General features: G+C 50.9%; 1 protein-coding gene and 1 long non-coding RNA gene across 9 annotated transcripts in view; one reads left to right on the top strand and one right to left on the bottom strand.

The window, feature by feature from the left end:
• Nucleotides 1–1,598: 1,598 nt before the first annotated feature.
• LOC116157250 (uncharacterized) lies at nt 1,599–21,008 on the bottom strand. 5 transcript variants are annotated; one of them, XR_010383563.1, is made up of 3 exons: nt 20,926–21,008; nt 6,100–6,965; nt 1,599–2,677 (listed from the first exon to the last, which is right to left on the bottom strand). It is a non-coding gene; the product is annotated as an uncharacterized LOC116157250 (long non-coding RNA). The 5 variants fall into 5 exon arrangements; XR_010383561.1 differs by lacking the exon at nt 20,926–21,008 and adding an exon at nt 7,331–7,394; XR_010383560.1 differs by lacking the exon at nt 20,926–21,008 and adding an exon at nt 7,052–7,309.
• ARHGEF7 (Rho guanine nucleotide exchange factor 7) overlaps nt 20,873–22,067 on the top strand; it is a 103,850-nt gene continuing 102,655 nt past the window's right edge. For all 4 annotated transcript variants that reach the window (XR_010383559.1, XR_010383558.1, XM_064492962.1 and 1 more), the window contains exon 1: nt 20,873–21,052. Coding sequence is in view for 2 of the 4 variants with exons in the window: in XM_064492962.1 (XP_064349032.1) it covers nt 20,888–21,052 (165 nt within the window). In the remaining 2 variants the exon portion in view is untranslated. The remainder of the gene's footprint in view (nt 21,053–22,067) is intronic.

Genomic DNA, 22,067 nt, shown 5'->3' with positions numbered 1-22,067 from the left:
GTGACAGTGGAATTTTCACCGTGTGCTGGCCCAGGATTGCCACATGGCTCTGTTTCTTCAAGACAAACAGAAATCCTTATTTTCTGTGAACCATTCCTATTTTCAAATATGCCCAACCAATTGACAAGAGCTTAAAAACACTGTGGTTCAAACAAAACCTTTCGGCGGGCTGGAAGTGGCCCACCTGGTGTGCGGCCCCATCTGTCGGTTAGGAAACCCAACTGCGGCCTGGCCGCACCTGTTCATAGCCCTTCACATGGGAAGCATTTGGATACGGGAGCGTCTGGCCAGCCAGACCTCTGAGAACTTCGTAAACTCGGCCTCTCCTGGGGGCGGGGGGAGCTGGTGTAGACCCCCTGCCTGTCGTGCAGGGGCAGCTCTTTGCGCAGGTCCCCGGCGACAGCTCACCTGTGGCTCTGCCTGGATCCACCTCCACCGCCCAACAGGGCAGGCCGTCCCGGCGGAACCCCTTGCAGAAAGTCTAGCGCTCTCTGCGGCCCAGGGAGTCGGGCTTGGTTCTGCCAGCGGGTCTGGTGCTCCTCCATCGTGGCGGGATGGGAAACAGCCCTGGGAACAGGACGAGGCCGAGGAGATGCCGCAGGCCGGACAGACCTGCCCCCGCCCGGCTGTCTTCCGCTCCTTCCCGGGTTCCTTGGAGACGCCTCGCGGGGCGAGCCGCCCTTACCGGCAGGTCTGGACGTAACGGATGCCTGACACGCACGCTCCGGCCGCGAGCTCCGCGGGGAGGACACGGGGTCTGAGACGGTCAGCTGCCCGGGCTCAGGTTCCCGGCCTCGGCGGGGCCTCGCGTGCTCGCACCACGCCGGCTGGTGAAGCAGCCCACCCTCTGACAAACAGCTGTGTCGTTCTGCACGCTGAAGTAGTTTCTGACCGAAAGACGGAGTCCTGACTGGCTCCACTTGGTTTTATGCATCTCACCCTTGGCCACAAACAGTGCTACAAAAGCTTCCAAAGAAAACTGAATTTATAAAAGCTAGTGACCTTCTGGTCAACAGTGACACGTGATAGGGAATGCTAGCTCTCAGCCAAACAGGAGGAATGGGTTCTGAACAAAAAAACGTGTTTTCTAAGTAGTTTGTAAATGCCCTCACGACGGCATGTGGACGATATGCTCTCAGGGAACTGCCTGCTGTCTGAGGGGCGCCAGTTTATTTTTAGGTAGTAACTATCTAAACTATGCCATTCAGTAAAAAAACAGAACAAAACAGCCCCCCACTCAGGAAATTCTACAGCTTTAAATATTCTGTTTCCCAAGCGAATAGGATAAGTGCCTCCCCTGCCTTAACGCTGGTGCAGAATATCCACAAGTGACTCTGTGTGACACTGTCTTGCTCGTATCTCCATTTCTGTTACCAGGAACCTGAACTCTATAACCAGAAGTAGTGGGCTGGCGGGGAAGACAGTGAGGGGACAGAAATACACGAAACCAACATTTAGGGCAGGCTTTCTCCGATGACATTTTGTAGGGAAACTAGTTGATTCTAGTCAAACAGCTAGAAATTTTAAAATAAACTTAATAAATCATTCGATTTTGAAATTTGTTACTCAATACATTTTAATGTTTAAAAAGACTGGTTTGAATGACATAAACAAATGAATAAATGTATCATTGGGGAAAGAGGGGAGGTTTCACTTTAAGACTAATGGGGAAAATGGATCGCTGACAGTCACGATGGTAACCAGGGCGGCGAGTCAGCTCGGCAAGTTGCGGGATGTGTACCGACTCTCAGGGTCCGTCTGCAGGGAATCATCATGATGATGAAGCGAGGAAAGGCAAGCCTGCAGTAGAGGAGCGGGCAGATGTCCCGATGACGTGGCCTTAATGCCACAGTCCTGGGAGAGGCGGGCACCACGTGCCTCCTGACGGAGCACCTCTGTGCGCCGTGACCTCGTCCTTACTAGCTCCATCCACAAAGACCCTATTTCCGAATAAGGGCACACTCCCGGGTGCTGGGGGTCAGAACTTCAACACATGGATCTGGGGGTGCACAATTCATCCCACAACAAATGGCATGGTTATCGCAGCATTTAAGAGAAATCCAGTCCTTTCTCCAAGGAGCAGTAACTCCAAGAAGTTTCTGCAGTGCCGACAGATTGTCACTGTTTGCTTTCCTAACAGCATTTCACAAAGCACTCTAACAGGGCAGTCTGACCTTTTAACAAAACTGATTAAAATTATTTGTGCTTCAGAGAAATCTGCAGTGGTCACTGAAGTACCTGGGGACAGGGCACACCCATCAACACGCTACCAACGTCACCGGCTGAGACACAGGTTTGTCCTCCCGAGCAAGAGGGTCAGTCAGGCTCTTCCAGCCTCTCTCCTTGGAGAGGTTGCTTTTGTCTACATAGAGAGCAAGCATAAAGTCAAGGAGGGGCCAGGGCGGCCACCGGGTCCCTGTGCTCGGGATGACGTGTGGCCCTGGTGCAGAGGGCCCGGGGCAGCTGCAGCCTCACGTCCAGAGGCTCGGCTCTCCAGGGCTAACTGGGTGTCTGACCTAGTCAAGCGCTGGAAGCACTGCTTCATCGGAGAGATGCTCGGGCCTGGGCACACTTGTCTGTTTGCACACCCTGCAGATGGATCCAGGTTCAGCCTCCGAAAACGAAGCCGCAGGACGGCCGTGGAGGACACTGAGGCCGTCTCCCTCGATGCATTTACCTAGAAGTGGGAGGTGTAAGCCGGTGGTTCTCAGCCCTGCCTGGGAGCTCTGCGTGTGCGTGTGTGTGTGTGAGCACCTGTGTGCTCCTGTGACCTTTTATTTCAAGATCATCAAAAAAAGACTATTCCCTGCCTATTTCCCTTCACTAGCCTGTTGAAAATCTGTGACAATTTTGCTCAAGGTAATTTCTTCTCCGGGATGAGCTCTCCCTATATTCCTGGAAGGACTGCTCATCAAGCATCGATTGAGGTCTTCATGCGAAGCACCGTGGCAGACACTGTGGACGTGACAAGGGATGATTAAATCACAGCTTCTGCTTTTAATTAATCTAGAATCTCCTGAAGGAGGTTATTTAAAAGACTACGAATACAGAAGAAGAATTACAGTAAATCCCATAAAGGAGGTATGAACCTGTGTAACAAAGTTTGATCTCCAAAAGTTGACTAGATGCTTTGTGAATGATCTGTAATTTAACTGCATTGCAGTCAGAGAATAGACTTTATAAGAGCTGAATCTTTTAAAATGTATTGACACTTTATATCCCAGCATGTGGTCTGTCTTAGAGAACATTCCATGTCTACTTTAAAAAAAAAAAGGTATGTATTCTGCAGTGGTTGGGTGTGGGGTTCTACAAATACTAATCAGATCAAGATGGCTGATAGTCTTATTTGGATATTCCACGTCCTCGCTGATGATTTACCTGATTGGTCCACAGTTACTGAGGGGGATGCTGAAATCTGCAACTGTGAATGTGACCTTGTCTACTAACTTCTTTAATTCTGTCAATGTTGGTGTCATGCATTTGGAAACTCTATTATTAAACACATACATATTTATGATCATTATGTCTTCCTGACAAATTCACTCCTCGTCATGTAAAATGTCTCTATCTCTGGTCATACGAGACGTTTTGTAGTCTCTTTTACCTGAACACGGCCACTCCACACTTCCAATGCCGTCTGCGTGGCGTATCATTTTCCTTCTTGTTACTTGAACCTGTATGTAGCCTCATATTCATGCGCCTGTATCCACAACGCACTGCAGGCAGCATGGAGTTAGGTCTTGCTTTTTTAACAAACATCTAACCTAGCAATCTCTGGAAGGTTTAGTCCATTTACATTTAATGGAATTATTGATACGATTGGATTGTGTCTATTCTTTTGTTATTGGTTTTCTGTTTCTCACACATTTATTCCTCTGTTTCTTATTTTCTGTTGTCTTTTGGAACAATTGGATGCTTTTTAGAATTCTCTTTCAGTTTCTCTTTTGAATTTTTAGCTAAGCTCTTTGTGAGTTTTTAAACGATTGCTGCCAAGTTAGTAATGTGTATTCTTAATTTTCCGGTCTACTTAGAGTCAATATTGTGCCACTTTATGTAACACATAAGAACTTGACAGCCATACGTTTTCATTAACTACCCCCTTGATCGTCACACTATGGTTGGTATATGATCATAGCTACGTGTGTTACAAAGCCACAGCAAAACGTTATGGCTTTTGGTTTAAATAGTTACACAGATTCTGAAGAGATTGAGTAGAAAGTAAGTTTTACCCACTCGTTTACTGTTTCTGGTGCCTTTTGTTCCTTCTCTTCCCATTCCCCTTCTGCCTGAAGAACTCCCTTCAGCACAGATATGCTGGCAGTGAATTCTTTTCACTTTCATTCACCTAAAACTGTCTTTATTTCACCCCTATTTTACAGAGATATTTCCCCTGGATATAGAATCTTATGTTGAAAGTTTTTTTCCCTTTTAACACTTTAAAGATATCATTGCCTTGTCTTCTGACTCCAATTTTTTTCTGTGAGAAATGCCATGGTCCTTAAACCAAAGGCTTGGGGGCTGAGAAGTTGATTTATAAGTTCATGCCTGGGCTCCACTCCAAATATTCTGATGTAATCTTTGATCCAGCATAGATTTTAAAGGTTTTGAAATTTCCCTAGATAACTCTAAAGAGAAGACAAGGTTGAGAACTGTTGATTTAAGTGAATAATGATAATCCTATTCCCCATGGTAACAACTGGCTCATGGCTAAGTGTCTCTGGGCCAATTTGAGCCAATGAGCAGTTACTCAGAGCTTCTGGGATGTTTTGTCTCTCTTGCTAGATATGAACGAGGAACCACCATGCCCTAATTACCACTGGTGGCCATTGGATGGTTATGAGAGAAAACATCCTTGGATGACATTAACCTTGTAAACAGCACAGGGAAGAGAGAGATCCATTAGGGTCTACAAAGATCGCATGGAGCTGCTGAGCCAATCTGAACCATGTAGGCTCCCTATTATGTAAGATAATAAATAACCTAATTGTTAAGGCACTTTTGGTCAGAGGTCCCCTTTACTGGCAGCCAAAGATAATTTAACTGATAGAAAAACAAAAATCTTCTTCACTGTAGGGTCAGCTCAGAACCTAGAATAGTGGGTAGACCTCAACACGCTGTGAGAGGAGAGCAGAAGAGAAGAGGGACAGGACAGCAGGGACACTGGGAGGACAACCAAAGTGTTCACAGCTCCCCGGCCACCCCTCAGGACGGTGCGCTCAGTGCTTTGGTATTATTGAGAATAAACATTAATTTTACATATATTTTTGGAGAGTGGCATCCTCTTTCACCCTTTTGCTCTAAATATCTCAAGAGAAAAGAGCCATACTCCTGCCTTGTAAGACTCTGCTTTACAGGACTCTGGAATCTATCAGGATATAAACAAATTGTTAGTGACGTCTGCTACCTTTGTGCTCAATTCTTTTCTTACTAAAAGCCACAGGTGAGTCATGCTGACCTAGAGATTCTACCTTCCCAGTCTTGGTAGGTAAGGAGAGAGCCCTGTTTCCCTCTGCGCACCACCCTGTTCCCAGTACTTGGCCTCTGACCCCAGATGTGTGGGTGTTTTCCTCACACCAAGATACTCTCCAGCTCTCCTGTGGACACCAGCTGGGTGTCCCAGAATCTAACTCAATTCTGATACTGTCTACATGGAGATTGCATCGATCCCGGAGGTTACCGGGTCAGTCCTACCCGACTTGCCCCCACTTCAAATGCGTAATTGATTAAACCATTGGTCATGAGAGATTAACTCAACCTGGGAAGGCGCTGACAGTTCCAAGCCTCTGATCACATGATTGGTTCCCCTGGAAACCAGCCCCCATCGCGGGGCTCCCCAGGAGCTCCCGGCCCCTCATTAGCGTAGAAAAAGGCACTATCACTGGATACGCCAAGGTTTTAGGAACTGTACCAGGGAAAAGACCAAATAGATGTTTCTTCTTATAAATTCACAGAATCACGCGACACTAAGCACACGCTCGGCCTTGTCTTTGAGTGTGTGGTCTGTATGGTAAGTCAACCCGCTGTCCAGCCCCATCTCTCTCCTCCCTCCACTGCCGAAGTGACGTCCACTCTCTCCTCTTCCTCCCTTGCCATTCATACCTCAGCCATGAAGGGCGACTTCTGGTGCTCGTGGAACTGAAACTTAACCTACAAATGCAATCAGATGGTTTCCACTCCTGGCTCTGCTTCATCGCTGCTCGGGGTTTCACACTGTCACCCCTCCTTCTCCTTAAAGTTCTCTCCTCCCCTGACTTCCACAACACCCTCTTTTGCTCATCTCTTAACTGCTGGGGGCTGCCCAGGGTTCTGACCTCAATGTGTTTCTTTCCTTACTCCGCACGCCTTCAACGAGACTGTCTGACCCGAGGACTGGAAGGACCACCTTTCATCAAGGCGTCTCCCCTTTCAGCCTTCTGACTCCACAGTGTGGTGCGTCCAACTTCATACCAAACACGGTCCTTGTGTCTCTCACAGGCGCCAAACGTAGTGCGTCCATCTGGGTGTGGTGTTCAGTCTGAGAGATCAGATAGGGCTGTTCATTGGTTAGTTGGCTCAAAAATGGACTTCGTGGTGGCCAGTACTAAATGAAGTGGGGACGCCTGGGCGTGCCCAGAAGAGGGACCAAGGCCGAGGGAGGCTGGAATGTGCCAGTGGGTTTACCAGGCAAGACCTGCTCACCTGGCAGGGTCCAGAGGACACACTCTTCACTGTGAGCGTGGGAAGTCAACCCAGGAGGGGAGCCCAGGAAGGCTCTGGGACCACCCTTCTCTGGAGGCAGATCTCACACGGGAAAGCTAAATGCAGTGGGAGTAACAGGGTCCAGGTGTGGGGCCAAGAAGGGGCACGACCCCCACGGGCGAGGTTGGCATGGTGACTGTGACGGACAGCGGGGTCCAAGCAGGGTGGGGGGATTGTCCACACGGAGACCTCTGGCATCGGCTGGCTGGCTGGCGATCACGGCGTTTCTGAAAGAGAAATAGAGGACTGTTGCTACATTCTTACCTGATCTTATAAGCAGAGAAGTTCGAGGTCGTGTGAACAAAAGTCCAACCTGAATTAGAAAAACAGAGGGTCATGTGCCCCCCAGTCAGTTCCCAGACTTGGCCAGTTCTCAGTCCCAGACTCTTGAATTAAAGGGGGGGGGTCCCTTTAAGGAAGAAGCCCGGTCCACTGCCGATGATGGACTGTGAGTCTTCCTCCCAGCCTTCTCCAAAGAGAATGCAGCCCCTCTCAGGGTGACTGGGCACTGGGGAAAGGGAAATTATCAGACATTCAGGACTGCCAGACACTGGCTCTGAACTGACACTAATTCCAGGAGGTCCAGACTCACCTCAGCCACCAGTCAGAGCAGGGACTTACGGAGGGCAGTGGGTCCCCTGACCAGCCCTGTGGGCATCACCCCAAGTCTGAGACGTGTCCCTGGAACAGACACGCCCAGCCGCTGGCAGGGCCACCTGCTGGAGCGCCAGGCACACTGCCATACAAGTCACGGGTTTTCAAAACACTGTGGGACACAAGAGACTCAGCAGAGTTGTAATGCTTTTGAAATGGCTATGAGCACAGGGACCTGCCGCCCCTGAGTTTTTCTTGTGGCTGACAGTTCAGCTCTGAGCTTTGCCCCGGCCGCGGTCCTGCCTCATCGTTCCCGACCTGCTGTCCTTGCTCAGCGAGGTCGTGTGCAGGGGAAGCACCCCCAGGGGCTCTGCGGCGCTGGCTCACGGCGGGCCAGCTTTCCTTCATGAGCCGCAGTTGTCACAGCTGCTGCCCTCACTCCCATGTCTGGGTCATCACCCTCCCATTCATGTTTCAGGATTCATTGCCACGTCCCCAAAACACCCCTGGTTAAATGAGGTCATCTTAGAACATTTGGTGCTCTGTCTCAACTGCTTGTGAGAGAGGATTCTGAAGCTGTGACTTCACTGATTATTGTTCACTCTGTCTCCATGTGTGGAGGTCACCCCGCATTTTTAGGACAGTGTCTATGTGATCATGACTCAGGTCATTATGAACTCCTCTTGCGGTTTCGTGGGGCTGAGACCTAGCTCTCTTGTTTTCTCCATCTTGATGCCTGGTAAAGAGTAAACAGAAACTGTAAACTGAAAGGTGGCAGGTTAGCAATTTAATATTTCTTGTTCCATAAAATGGAAAGCATCACATTTTTTCTCTTTATTCATTATAGACATAATTTCCCCATCACCAATAAATATGTGGGCAACTTCACTGTGGTTTTTTTTTTTTGCAATGTCACTGTAAATCAAATATGAAAGTCACATTTAGAGGGGAGAAATCTCCAAGATGCTTGGATTCTGGAGCTGAAATCAGAGAGCATGAGGCCCACTCTTGCATGACAGTAAATTGAAACCCAGAGAAGCAGTCATTTGCCCGAGAGTAAATAAAATGTGATATAAGGTCATCAGTTGTAAAGCTCTCAGTTTACATGGGAAATAAATGAGAACTGGGAAGAGGGGCATGAACTACAGCGTGAAAAAACACAGGCCCGTGAGGGACAACCGCACCCAAGTCGCCCGTCGCGGCGCGCCCAGCTCTGGGTGCCGCACCGGACACGTAGTGGGTGCTCAGGAAAGATCTGTTAGATTGTCACGTAGAAAGCAGACCAGAGAGAATGGTTCAGTCACCTCCGCAGTTGCTTCTGCTCATCTGAGTGCTGACCCTGTGAAACAGGAAATCGCATCTCTCATCTTCAAGAAAACGCTGATTTACTGATTCACTTGGTTATAAAGCAGAAACATGAGATGAGACAGTGCCGAGCACGGCAGGATGAACCTAAAGGCTTTGTGTCTTCTGCACTTTGCTGTTTCAAATATGTTTCTAGAAAGTCTTAGCTTTCTCTCCTTGTTGAGGATAGGATTCAGACCTTGAGATTCATACCAGATGGGGGAGGCTCACTTCCCACCCTTCACAGTGGCCGGAGGGCCCCAGTGCTCAGATGCGGGCTCATCTTAACTCACCACACCTGCAAAGACCCTCTTTCCGAGTCAGGGCACAGTCACAGGTGTAGGGGGTCAGGACGCGAACACATCCTCTTGGGGACACAGTTCAGACCACAACGTGCAGAGCTGGGGGCTCCTTACCCCTCCCCTGGGTTGTGCGAGGACCCCAGAGGCTCACAGCTCCGAGCAGCCCCGCCTTCCTCCATCGGACCAAGCTGACTCTGGGCCCTGCTCCCCCTTCCCACGCCCACCATCCGCCTTCGAGAAGCTTCCCTCTCCCGCCAGGCCGAGGGTTGACCCCAGAGCCCGTCTTCGCCGCCCGGAAGGCCCCCGGGACCTGGTCATCCGGTCTCCCTGGAAAATGAAAGATGCAGTGCCCCCCCCCCCCCCGCGCTTCCTTCCAGGCAGCGCCGCCCGCCCCCCACCCCGAGTGGAAACGCGAGCGGTGACCGCCCCCTTGAGGTCAGGGGAGCGCGGCGGAGCCCCGGCGCCGCTCTCTCCGCTCCTCCACCTGCTACTCCCCGACCCCGACCCCGCGAAGCCCCGTCCGGGGACGTGGGGGAACGCGAGTCAGGGGAAGACAGGAAAGGGAGACTGAAATGCACTGAAAGCCAGGGGCAGGGAGAAACAGTAAGCAGAGAGGGAGAGAAAGACATCACAGGACAGAGAACAAGGGAAGTGTTCGTGAAGCAAGTTGCGTGGAAACAGGCAGAGCCTTATTACAACTCCCTGCAAGGCTTTCGTGTTAAAAACCAACGTATAACAACAAGCCAGTCACCAGAAGAGAAATCCTGTATGACTCCATGTAAATGAGGTGCTGGCGCCATCAGATCCAGAGAGCGGAGGGGGACGTCGGGCCGGGGGCGCCGGCTGGGGGTGGGCTGGTGTTCAGTGGGGACAGCTTTGGTTTTGCAAGGTGAGAAGTTCTGTTGGTTGCACACCAACGTGAATATGTTGAACACTACGAACTATGCACTTAAAAATGGTCACGATGGTCATTTTATGTTATTTTATCGAACTATGAAAATTAAAAATAAACATGTAACATCGCCTTCAGTTTAACCTACAGGACTTCTGCCCGCCCCCTTTCTGCCCATCTTTCCAATATTCAGCTTTAGTCAACATTTCTTTTTCTGCACTACGTATTGGAAATGATACAGGGGGGTGGCCACCCCAGTCGTACTTCCACCACAGAAAGAGATTTCAGAAGGGACAGGGAGAAGGGTTGAGGAAATGCTGAGGGCAGTCTGGAAAGAGAGGGTTCGCAGGGACTCAGGAAGGGAGGGGACTGGGCCACCGTGCAGAGTGCAGGCAGGGGTGGGGCAGGTCCCTCCAGAAGCTCCAGACAGGCCCCTGCAATGGCGCCTTCACGGCCTTCATGGACATCGGGCCAGTGAGGTCCACAGACAAAAAAGCAAGCAGTGCCTTTAAGCCCGAGCGCCGACTCAGCAATATAAAGGACTGGACCACTCACTGCCTGTTGTGAGCTGTCACTCTTGTCCAGTCCTTCTGTGGATCCGTGAGCCTAAAGGTCTCCGTGCCGTCCCAGCATTAGGAGCTGCTGGAGCTATTGCCACCCCCGCCGCCGCCGAGATGGTTCCCACGGAAGGAAAAGCCAGAACCCAGGCTCTGGGAGAAGAGCATCCAGCTTGCATCCCGGCCTCTGTATAAGCTGCGATGCAGGAGAAAGTGTGCTCATTCCAGGGACAGCCTCCACTCCCCCTGACACCCCGCTGCACTCGGATGGCTGCACGTTCCTGGAGCATCTATTCTGCATGGAGCACTGCTGATGTGGGAGTGATGGCAGAACGCGGCCATGGGCTCCCTTCCTGGGGGGCCTGCATCGTGTCCAGCATGGGGGACCGAGGGGTTGGAACATCAGTGCCCAGATGGTTAAATGATTTTCACAGATGTTCTGAAACAAAGCTGCAGTCATTACAGCTCTTTTCACTCACCAGACATCATTTCTAGCACTCCAACCTCTTTTTCACCTTTTCTACTGAACTTTAACGCTGATCTATAGCAACTGTGAGCAAAGACGAATTCTACCTACTGGTTCTACCTGCACTTACTTATGGTGGCCAATAGGGGGCGTGTCAACAGCTTCATTCCTATTCCGAAAACATCTTAATTTAAAAAGTACGATCTCAAATTTCAACACATTTATTAAAACATAAATATTCAACTCCTTGAATCTCATAGGACTTTTATCACCCTCATTAATTTCACTTTAGTCTCAAAAATAATTTTCCTAAATGTCTACAAATAAACGTTAAAGGATATAGATATATTTTTAAGTCAACATTTAAATTGGAATGTAGCATTTGTACAGAAGAGCTCACAAATTGTAAATGTACTTCTGGAAGAATTTTTACAAAGGCAACACATCTGTGGGCCACCAGGGCGAGACACAGAATGTCACTCGGAGACTCCCCTGCATCTCTTCCCAGCCATTACTCTGCAATGCAGGTGCACTTCCAGCTGCTCTCCCCCCAGGTCAGGCTCTCTGTCCTTACTCGCTGAACACCGGGTACCACACTGTGTGTCTGGGGTCGTCTCAATATTATGTTCATGAGATTGTCCACGTTCCGATGAAGCGGCATTCCGTGGCAGTATGCATTTATGCAGGATGTATGTAGTGCATGGTGCGTGCATAGTGTGTTCATGCTTCATTGCAGTGTAGCGTTCTGCGGTATGAATGTACCGCGTTCATTTATCCGCACTGCCGCTAGCAGGCAACAGGGCTGATCCCAGTGTGGGGCTGCTGTGAATGATGCGTCCTGAACATCTTGTGCGTGTGTTTTGGTGCACATGTGCACGCATGTCTGACAGGTGTACATTTAGGAGCAGAACCGCTGCACAGATTTCCAGAAAGGTTGTACCAACGTGCGTTCCCACTGGCTGCAATGCTGGCTGCTCCACACCCTCACCAGGATTTGATATCATAAATCTGTGAAATTTGTATGTTACTCAACATACAGTTTTTCCAGGATTTTCCAAACAGTATGACTTTAGCCAGATGCTAGGAAATGAGTAAGAAGATTAAGAACTGTGTAATGACAGGCACTCAAAAGCCATACTAGCTCACGGAGGATTCTAATGGAAATCTTAAGACGTTTCTCAAGTCAGGGACGTCTCTTCTTGATCGACGGGAGGCGTTATGGGTACAATTCTTCATCCTGACGTATTTTAAGCCCATGTTACATTTAAATTGCTGCAGTGATTAACCCCAGGGCCCTAAGTGAGCCCTAGGGTTGGGACAGTTGAAAGTCCCTGGGCGGAATCAGCTCTTCCTCACCGGAGGAGGCGTCTCAAATCTCAGCGCCGCTCCTGACACATCCCACCACATCCCACCACATCCCACGGGTCCAGGGTGACCTGAGTGTTACCAGCTCCAACGTCTTTTCAGTGCTGTTAGAGGATGAAGCCAGAAGGTGATGAGCTGTGGAGGAGCAAGCGTCAAGGTTAACAGCCTGTAAGCAAGTAGGGCTGGCTTTGCCTTCCCTTTGGACCTTTGCACTGATGTGTGAACACAGAGGATAACACACATGTGGATGCCACGTGTCCTACTCAGGCCAGGTCACTCCACGAGCATGGACGAGTTAGGGAAACTTCTGGAGTGACAGAACCAGGAAATTCTCTCTTCTTAGTAAGAATGAGCAATGCCTCTTCTGGACCTGAGCAGACAGAAACTTCTCACTCACACCATCTTTCTTTGAGAATTCAGGATGTGCTCTGAGCAGAGACAAATACATCTGCCCCGTCTTCTGAACAGGTTCCCCCCCGCCTCCCGCCCTGCCCTTCTGGCCTGGGGATGGGGGGCCAACGGCACTGGACTCATCAGGGGCTCAAGGCTGATTTTCCAGGCTGAGGCGTTCCTTAGATGCTCCTCTTTATCCGTCTTACGGCTTTAGCTAAGTTTGCAGAATTCCCAGCTCGGATGTCGGTAGGCAATCTGCGGTCATGCGACAGAGCTGCTGGCCCCACAGAAACCCAACCTATTAGGACCAGGTTGTACCAGATTCTACCTAAGGAGGCTGATGAGACATAGAACATGCTTTTTGGAACCAAAATAAGGGCTTTTTCTATGTTTAAAAAGTTAGCTGGCGGGAGGGTATAGCTCAGTGGTAAAGTACGTGGTTAGCATGCACAAGGTCCTGGGTTCAATCCCCAGCACCCTCATTAATGCAAATAAATAAGTAAACCTAATCACCACATCCCCCCAAAAATAAGAATTAAAAAAAAAAACAACCTAAAATGAATCAAACATTTCTGAAAAAGCAGTTAGTTGTAATGAAGTCTTTTTTATTGTAATAAAATTTACCATTTTAAGTGTAGGGTTCAGTGGCATTAAGCACATTCACATTGTGGAACCATCCCCACTACCCAGCTCAGAACAGTTCCATCTTCCCAAGCTGAAGCTCTGTCCCCATTAAACTCCAACTCCCCTCCCCTCCCCCCGCCCCGCCGTCTACCCTCTCCTCCATGACTCTGACCGCTCTCCACACCTCATGGGAGTTAACTCAGTGTTTGGCCTTTTCTGTCCAGCTCATCTCACTCAGCATGACGTCTTCCCGGCTCACCCCTGCCGCAGCGCATGTCAGAGTTCCCTTCCTTTTGGCGGTTGAACAGGGTCCCGCTGTGTAGACGGACCACACCGTGTCCGTCCGCCGTCTGTGGATGGACGCTTGGGTTGTCTCCGTATCTTGGCTGCTGTGGCCGTTGCTGCTGTGAACACAGGGGCACGAATACTCGCTACCGTCCCTGCCTTCAGTTCTCCCGGCTGCATTCCCAGAAGCAGAACTGCTGGATCCCGTGGTCATTCTACGTTTAGTTTTCCGCGGCAGCGCCGTTCTGCTTTCCACGGTCGCTGCGCCACTTCACATTCCGCGTCGAGACCTCTAATTGTGTTGCCAGGGCCTTTCTTTTCTTTGGTTGAAGGTTTTAAATTGCGAATTTAATTTACTTAACAGGGCTATTGGGCTGATTTCTTCCTGAACGGACCTTGCTAGTTTCAGCCTTCCGCGTAACTTGCCGTTTAACACACACGCTCTCTGCGCACACTCCGCTGCTGCCGCTTCTCTGTGAGCGAGGCTCCCCATCACTCGCACGGATAAAGCCGGTGCTGGACACACCCACTCGGGGCGCACCTTGGGCTCCGCTGTATTCAGACTCACGAGAGTGAGCACCGGGGCTTCGCGCCTAAGGGGCAGGAACACTGGTGCCGGGAGCAGGCGCAGGCCCGCCCCCGCCGGGAGGCGTCCCCGCAGCGGTCCAGCCCCCAAAGCCCAGGGCAGGTAAGAGGAAACAAGACTCAACCAGGTGGGATCGGAGCAACGCAGACCCTGAATAGGAACTGCTGTCCTGTGACAGCTCCTAGGGGTGCTTTCCGGGGTGCTCTGACCGCCTGCCTGGTCACCTAGTTGGTGAGGAGAGGCCCCCCGCCCTGAACACCGGACACGCGGACGGCGGCTGTGCTCACAGCTGGGGGGAGACGGCACAGCACGCAGGGCCACGGTGGGCTGCACAAGGACCCGGGGGCTGAGAGAGGCAGACGCTGCAGTAACAAGAGGCTGCGGTGCCCCCTGGTTCCCCACGGGGACGTGATGACTTGTTTGAATAACCCCAGGGTCTGGCAGGGAGACTGAGGACTAGGGAGGGGGTGGGAACTAGCCGGGGGAGGCGTGTCCCACAAGGTGGGGGCACAGCCGGTGAGGACGTGGGGCTCCTGATTAGGCCTTCGGGACCCCGTGAGGCTCAGAGACATCAAGGCAGTATATTGAGTTTTAGGTCTTACAATACGCAGGGCGCCGACATGCTAGTTAGAGGGGTCACCATGCTGGGGCCTCCCACCGTTCACAGCCCTCCCAGTCCAGACTTAGGGAGGTCATTTCCATCATAAGCAATGCTACCTGGTGACACGGGTGACACCTTGATAAAGCTTTCAGGGGAGCAGAGCTTGGAAGTTAGCCCAAGGTCACATTCCCATAGTAAGAGAGAAATCTTTAACCCAGATGGTGACCTCTGTCTCATGCTGGTAATAGGAAACATTTATACACAGATACAGGAACTAGTTGGGAAGCAAAACAGCCCTGTCTGTCTCCGCCATTTCCAGAATTCTATTTTTATATTTAACACTCTGTTATTAAAAATTGGTACCTGCATTGTTTTTATCAATTGTGAACCTAAAAAATTATAATAATAACAATCTAGAATCAATGTTTTTGATACCTACAGCTTTTTGATCACATTAAAAATACGTATTTCTATTTATGTATATTTTCTATGCAGAAAAGTATGCTTGAGTGATAAAAGTCTTTCAATATAAAAGTATATTACATTAAGATAAACCCTATGGGGAACGTATATCAAATATACAGTTTTAAGGGAAAAAAGTAAAATGTAAAGTTATCCATTTAACAAAGAACCTTTCAATGAGTTTTTAAGTGGAGAGCGGTGGGTGTGACGTCTTTGTGGTCATGGCCTCCACTGACCCCAGCACAGACGCCTGCTCCACAACACCAGCAGCCACAAGACAGCGGAAGAACATCCGGCCAACTGCTGGGATAAAAAGAGGATTCATCCTAGCAATTCTCTACCCAGCCAAGATGCCATTCACTGTTGAGAGGATAAGAACACTTAGACAAACATAGATAAAATAAAATAGTTTATAGTCCACTAGAGGTAAATGTCTGAGGCACGACACCAACACCACACACACCTTAGGATGCATGAAGGGACAAAGAAAAAAATGGTGGTGAGCAATAGCATATAGACACACACGTGCACACACACGCACATGCACAGGCCCATGTGTGTCATACGTGTGCTCAATAAAGACTCCTGGAAAAGGTATATTCTACAAATGAAATTCTAATGATGGTTCAAAACTAAAATAGCTACACTGAGTGCAAAATATGAGAGTTTGGGGTAAAGAAAGGGGAGGATGGAAAGCACTCCAGGGGTCTCTCTGGAAGAGTGCAGTTGAGGGCTGAGGAGGGGGAGGCATAAGCATTCTCGGAGCCTCATCTTTCGGGGCGAGTGGCGGGCAGGAAGTGAACAGAGCATGTTGGTGGGGAAGTAATGTGTCATAGCATCTCACTTTGAAAAGTAGAGACATGTGTGTGTGACTGCAAGCCAACCAAGGAAAGATAACCACTTAGTAAAAGATAACAATTTAGTAAATTAGTAAATGGAAAACTATGATGCAATTTTAAAAATTTTTAAAAAGGACAAAAAGCGGAATAAAGAGCTATTTGCTGCACCAACAAACACATGGGAAAGGAAAATAGAAAACAGCCATGTAGAATAAAAAACAGCTTGTTTAAAATAAAAGGAACAAAATAGAGTCTGTTAGTTGTACACTAACCATGAATGGACTTATTTTCTTATTAAGAAAACAAACACTGTCAATGAGGCATTAAAACCCCATTTGTGCTCTTCACACAGTCTAACTTACAGCGAAGCGATGAAGAAAGGCTGAAAGCGGGGACGTAGGTAAAGAGTTACCAGGGAGTGCAAGTGAAAAAAGCAGGAATGGAAAAATATTACTAGATATATTGAAAATTAGGATAAAATAATGAAGAGAAAGATGAACATTATGAATTGATTTAAGGCATAATTTGTGAAAAAGGTAACTTTTCAATTAACCTGTGCTTTGAACATTTTATCTAAAGTTTTTAAATGATTTGAAATTTAGGGAAAACTTGATTTTGACATTTATGTCTCTGAGAATTAGACATATTTAACAGAAAAGGTGGGGACAAGACTCAAAAGTTCAGTGGAGCAGGGTGCAACCCCCTAAGGGACAGCGGCGGGGACTTTTGCTGCGGTGCAGGAGCAGCTCTGCACCTGATGGTGAGGACGCTGTCTACACCCGCCGTGGAGTTGACAGAAGCACGCATAAAAAGCACATGTAGAAACAGGTGAAATCCAAACATTGTCTGTGGTTCAGCTGATCGTCTCACACCGACGTCGCCTCCCTTGCTCCGAAATGCTCTCTGGTTATGTGAGACGTTACCCTTGAAGGCAGCTGGGTGAAGGTTACATGGGCGGTCTCTGTACTATTTTTGCAACCTATTGTGGATCTAAAACTATTCTGGAATAAAACATTCTTTTTTAAAAAAGCACAAAAACCTTACATAATAAATATAAGTATATAATCTCTTGAACAGAGTATGTACATCCTTTTATGTTCATGGGACATTTAAAACCTTAGCAAATTTGGAGAAGCAGAGATTTATAGGCCTAGTTGACTAGCTACGGTCAATGGCCAACAAGCTCTCAATTTGTTGGTAATAAAGAAGCAGACTCCTGGAAAAGATCTGACCAAAGAGAAAATCAAAAGGGAAGCTGCACACCTCCTTGGAAGCAATGAAGAAGGAAGTACTCAGTAATAAAGCTTACGGGACAAGGCGAAAGCAGTATTCAGGAAGATGGATCCCTCGTCCCGGGACGCGGGCCAAGGCGCGGGCCTGGGACCTCAGCTACTCAGAGACAGACACGGGTAAGCCAGGGTTCCGCGGCTGCTGGCAGGAGGCACGAGACTCCCGGGTCAGAGACAAAGGACTGTGTGACTCAGCCGAGCTGTCACCACAGGCCCCAGGTTCTCCGTGCCCACTGCTCCCAAGTCCAAGGCAAAGCATGGTGGACTCGGTGGGGGTGGTGGTGCCCCACACACGGTGGGCTGGTGTCACAGCTGAGGAACCCCTGCCTAGCAAACCATGATCTTTAAAGGGACCGCAAATAAGCCTGCCCAAACGTTGTCCTGGAGGAGACATTTTTCATCGGCTGGTCTGCAAGCAAAATTGTCTTCTGCCCAAGAGGGGACCACATCTCTATCTTCAAAAGGCTGTTTGGTCCAAAACACTCTTGAAAAGATAGAACAAAAGCTGCTGTTACTTCTGCTCAGATATTCAGAAACATGAGAGACTCATAAGGAAACAGCTCCCAACAAGGACAAAAAAGAGAAGCTAGGAAGAGGGAAGTAAACTGAAATGCATCAAATACGTTTTCCAAAACCCACGCGTTCATGGTGATGCTTAAATCCCTGGTCTCCTTTTCAGGATGCTAGAGCACCAGCTCATGATGTTGAGAACTGGTCAAGGCAGAAAATAAGCATTTATCTTGCCTGTCCTGCAGCAGCTATCCATATAGTTGATAAGAACAGAGCCTCTGCGGAATTCCAGCTGGTAAGTGACTGAGACGGCCAAGCTACGGCAACTCCCAGTGAGCTGTTGCGTCGGGGAGGGAACTGTTGACAGCGGTGGAAACGAATGATGAGGACGCGCAGGCTTGTCGTGGATGGGCGGGGAGACGGCATCAGAACCTCCCGCGGATCGGAGCATTACTACGGAGAGATCCCTAGATTCACGTCTGTCTTGGTGTGCTGTGACAGGAACTTCAGCCTCGCGCTCCTCTGGCGGGCAGTTTCTCAGAGGGTGCGACTGGGGGTTGAATTTTCTCCCCCAAAGATATGTTCAAGCCCTAACTCCCAGTGCCTCTGGATGTGAGCTTATTTGGAAATAGGATCTTTGCAGATGTAATCAAGTTACGATGAGCCCTAATCCAGGGACTGGTGTCCTTAAAAAAATGTAGGAATTTTGGACATTGACCCAGAGGAAGAGAGAGAAGGCCGTGTGAAGACAGAGGCGGAGATCGGAGGGAGGCACCTACAAGCCCAGAAGGAACACCAGAGACGGCCGGCCACCAGCGGGAGAGGTGCACTGGTCACCTAAGTCCACTCCTAGAGCCGCCTTCCTGTGGGAGCGCCTGATGGAGTCAAGCTCAGCCTTACTCTCGTTCACCAGATTTTGAGCACCAAGCCTGATCTGATGGAGTTTGGAATGGCTGTATTCTAAATCGTGTCCAGTTCAGCAGTAATGAGAGGAAACAGGAATCTCAGTGAACAAACCACTCATGGGACAATACCTTTCTGCTGAGAACGTGTCTTTCGAGCCGCTGACTGCCCTGCTTCCTGGGAAGTATACAGGGAAGTGGTCTGGACTAGGGCTGAGGAGGGTCCGTCCCGGAGTTGCAGAGCCCAGGCGTGAGTCCATCTCCACCACTTGAGGGATGTGCAACCGGAAAATGCAGAGGAGGAGAGAAACTTCCCAAGGCGGTGGTAGTGTCCTGCAGCATCAAGCGGGGCGAGCACACGGCAGACACTGGGAGCTCAGGAAGCGGGAGCTGTGACCACTGGAAACCTGGCCCTCGTGATCCAGAATTCCTACTGCTCTTTGAATCACCTTGTGTTTGCATTTGGAAAGAAAACTTAACCACTTACAGCTGGGAATAAATGCAATTCATGCATGAAGCACTGTGGGAGAAGGCAGAGGAAGGGGAGAGTGAAGCCTCTGTTTTTGTTTTTTTTTAATCTTCATGTTTTCTAGCCTTGTCACTAATTGGATTAATACATGTGCCGGGCACATGGTAAGCTCTCTGGGGGTGACTGCTGTGCTGGCTGAAATAGCTGTGGGCAATCCCAGCAGGCAAACTGGAAAAGCAGGCAGGAACCGGATGGAGTAAACGGACAAACATGTCCATGTCCACACATCCTTCTAAGAAGTCTGTCTCCCTTCCTGAGCATATACGTGTCAGTGCCATTCCTCTGTGGAAGAAGCTTGTTCACTGCCTGACAGTTGAATGTTTGAGTTCTTTAGGTCTGACTGGGGCAATCACAGCCAGATCTCCAACCAAGCATTTTTGCCCAGGTGTGCTCTGGCCAAGTGGCCTGTTGGACTGAGCTGTTCTCAGTCCTTCCTTCCAGATCATCTGCACAGACCCAGCTCTGGCTCTGCTGTTTTCTTGACCTTCCTCCCACAGTGTCTGAAACATCACCATCAGCTTAAAAGTGGAATCACTCCAAGGTTTCGGTCCTGGAGAGTGGGCCCGCTGCACCGGGGAGGTCACGCGCACGGACCGGCCTACCAGCAGGGGGCACGCGTAACACCGGCTGCCCCGCTCTCTGGGGCCTCCACGTCCCATGGATCGCAGCAGCATCAGGAAAATCAATTCCTCCCCAAATTAGACCCATCTGGTTACAGATTTAATTATCACTGTGTTCTGTAATTGTTGGCTTGCAGGGTAGCGGAGAGAAGCAAACATCTCGTTTTCAGCTCCCCCCACTCCCGACCTCTTGAAGTAAGACTGACAAAAATAAAAAGAGCATTCTGGGAAACACTTAATAATTTAAACATTCATGAATTAAGAATATAAACAAAGGATTCCGAGTCTTCCGAGGAGGAAAGAAGGCGGCAGAAGGCACAGGACAGCGAGAGGTGCCTGGCCCGGGTCTCGCATCGGAGAGGGGGCTGCGCTTGGGCCCTGCCGGGCGCAAACGGTTAAGGCGCGCGCAACCCGCGGGTTGGGAGGCCCGGCGAGTCCTCCCCGGCCGCCAGGCTGTCGCCTCCTGGAGGTCATCGGGCCCTTGGGGCGGGGGGGGGGGGCCACCACCCGGCGGCGCAGGTGGGGACGCGCGCTCACAGCCGGCCAGGGTGTGGAGGGCGCACGGCGGGGGCGCCCGGCTGCGGGCGCGTGTGCGGCGGCCGGGTGCCGGCGGGCCCGGGGGTCGCGGGGCCGGCAGGCAGGGGCCCGGGGCACGGGGCCGCTCCAGCGCGGCGTCTTTCTTCTCCTCGCAGTGATGTCATCGGCGGCAGAGGCTGGGAGCCGGGAGGCGGCGGCGGGGGCGGCGCCGGGCGGCCGCCGCAGGTTCATGTGCATCTAATGAAAAGGCACTTGACAGTCGGCCAGGACGCACGCGAGGGAGCGCGAGCCGGCCGGACCGCGGCGCCGCCCGAGCCAATCGCCGTCGCCGGCCTCTCCATGGGCGAGCAGGAGGAGGGGGCGGTGGGCGCAGCCGGCCGGGCCGCCGCCGCTCCGAGGTGAACGGCGCCGAGACGGGCTCGCGGCGCGGGGAGGCCCGGCGCGCCGCCGCTATGAATTCCGCCGAGCAGACCGTTACGTGGCTCATTACCTTGGGGGTGCTGGAGTCGCCCAAGAAAACCATCTCGGACCCGGAGGGCTTCCTGCAGGCGTCTCTGAAGGATGGGGTGGTCCTCTGCAGGCTGCTGGAGCGCCTGCTGCCCGGGACTATCGAGAAAGTGAGTGCCCCCCGGCCCGCGCCCCCACCCCCCCCCGGCGGACAGGCCCGGGGCGGTGGGAAGCCCGGCGGTGGGAGCCTGGGCGGTGGGAGCCCTGGGCGGTGGGAGGCCCCGCGCCCCACCTTGCCCTCGCCGCGGCCCAGAATGCGCGGAGACGCTCGGGCGCGGGGTCGCTGGCGCCGGCACCTGGTGGCCGCGCGGGGCGCGAAGGAGCCCACGCGCCTCCTTTGTGCGCGGACCCGGGAACGCGGACCGCGCGGGGGGCGCGCTGGCGGCGCGAGGACCCGGTGGCGGGATCCCGCTCCGGGCGCCATTGTGTGCGGTGCCGGCTGGGGAGGGGGCCGGGCCGCGTTCAAGGGGAACGGCCGGGGGGAGGCCGGGAGGGAAGGGGAGCACTCTGCTCTGCCCCGCCTGAAGGAGGAGTCGCCCCCTCCTCGACCTGACCGGAGAACCCGGCTCCTGCGCCGTGCAATGCTTCCTCCCAGGCTTTGTTTGAATAGCTTTTGTGGGTGGTGTCGTATGAGTTTCACCCTCTGTTTAATTGACCAATTGCTGTGCATTTTTAAAAGATGCATTTATCAATAGCCGAGGGCTGGGTTGTGAAATGATTTACTGCCCTCCCCACGAAGGAATTCCTCGTGTCTCCCAAGCCCAGAGGATGGCATACACAGGGCTGGGAAGCCCTGGCATTCTTCAAGGTTGGCTTGAAAGCGTAGATTTGATTTTCAGGTTCATACCTGATTTTGAACAGAGTCTAGTTCTGCAGACCTTGGTTCTCTTCGTCATGACTTGCGGTTTCCTGGGGCTGCAGCATGAACCTTGACCGCAACTCTGTGAGTGATTAAAGTTTGCTTTCCTCTGGCTCAGCTGACAGAGGAAAGGGCGGAGAGAGCGCCTTTTAAAACGGTGGACCCCTGTATTTCAAAAACACTGCAATCTTGTCCCAATTTCTTTTTGCCAGTACATAATCTTACGATCAACAGTTATTTAAATGGGGTTAAGTGTGGAAATGAAA

This window comes from Camelus dromedarius, chromosome 13, assembly GCF_036321535.1.
Source record: "Camelus dromedarius isolate mCamDro1 chromosome 13, mCamDro1.pat, whole genome shotgun sequence".
Lineage (NCBI taxonomy): Eukaryota > Metazoa > Chordata > Mammalia > Artiodactyla > Camelidae > Camelus > Camelus dromedarius.
Note: the sequence above shows the minus strand (reverse complement) of the source record. Positions and strands in the feature narration are given on the sequence as shown.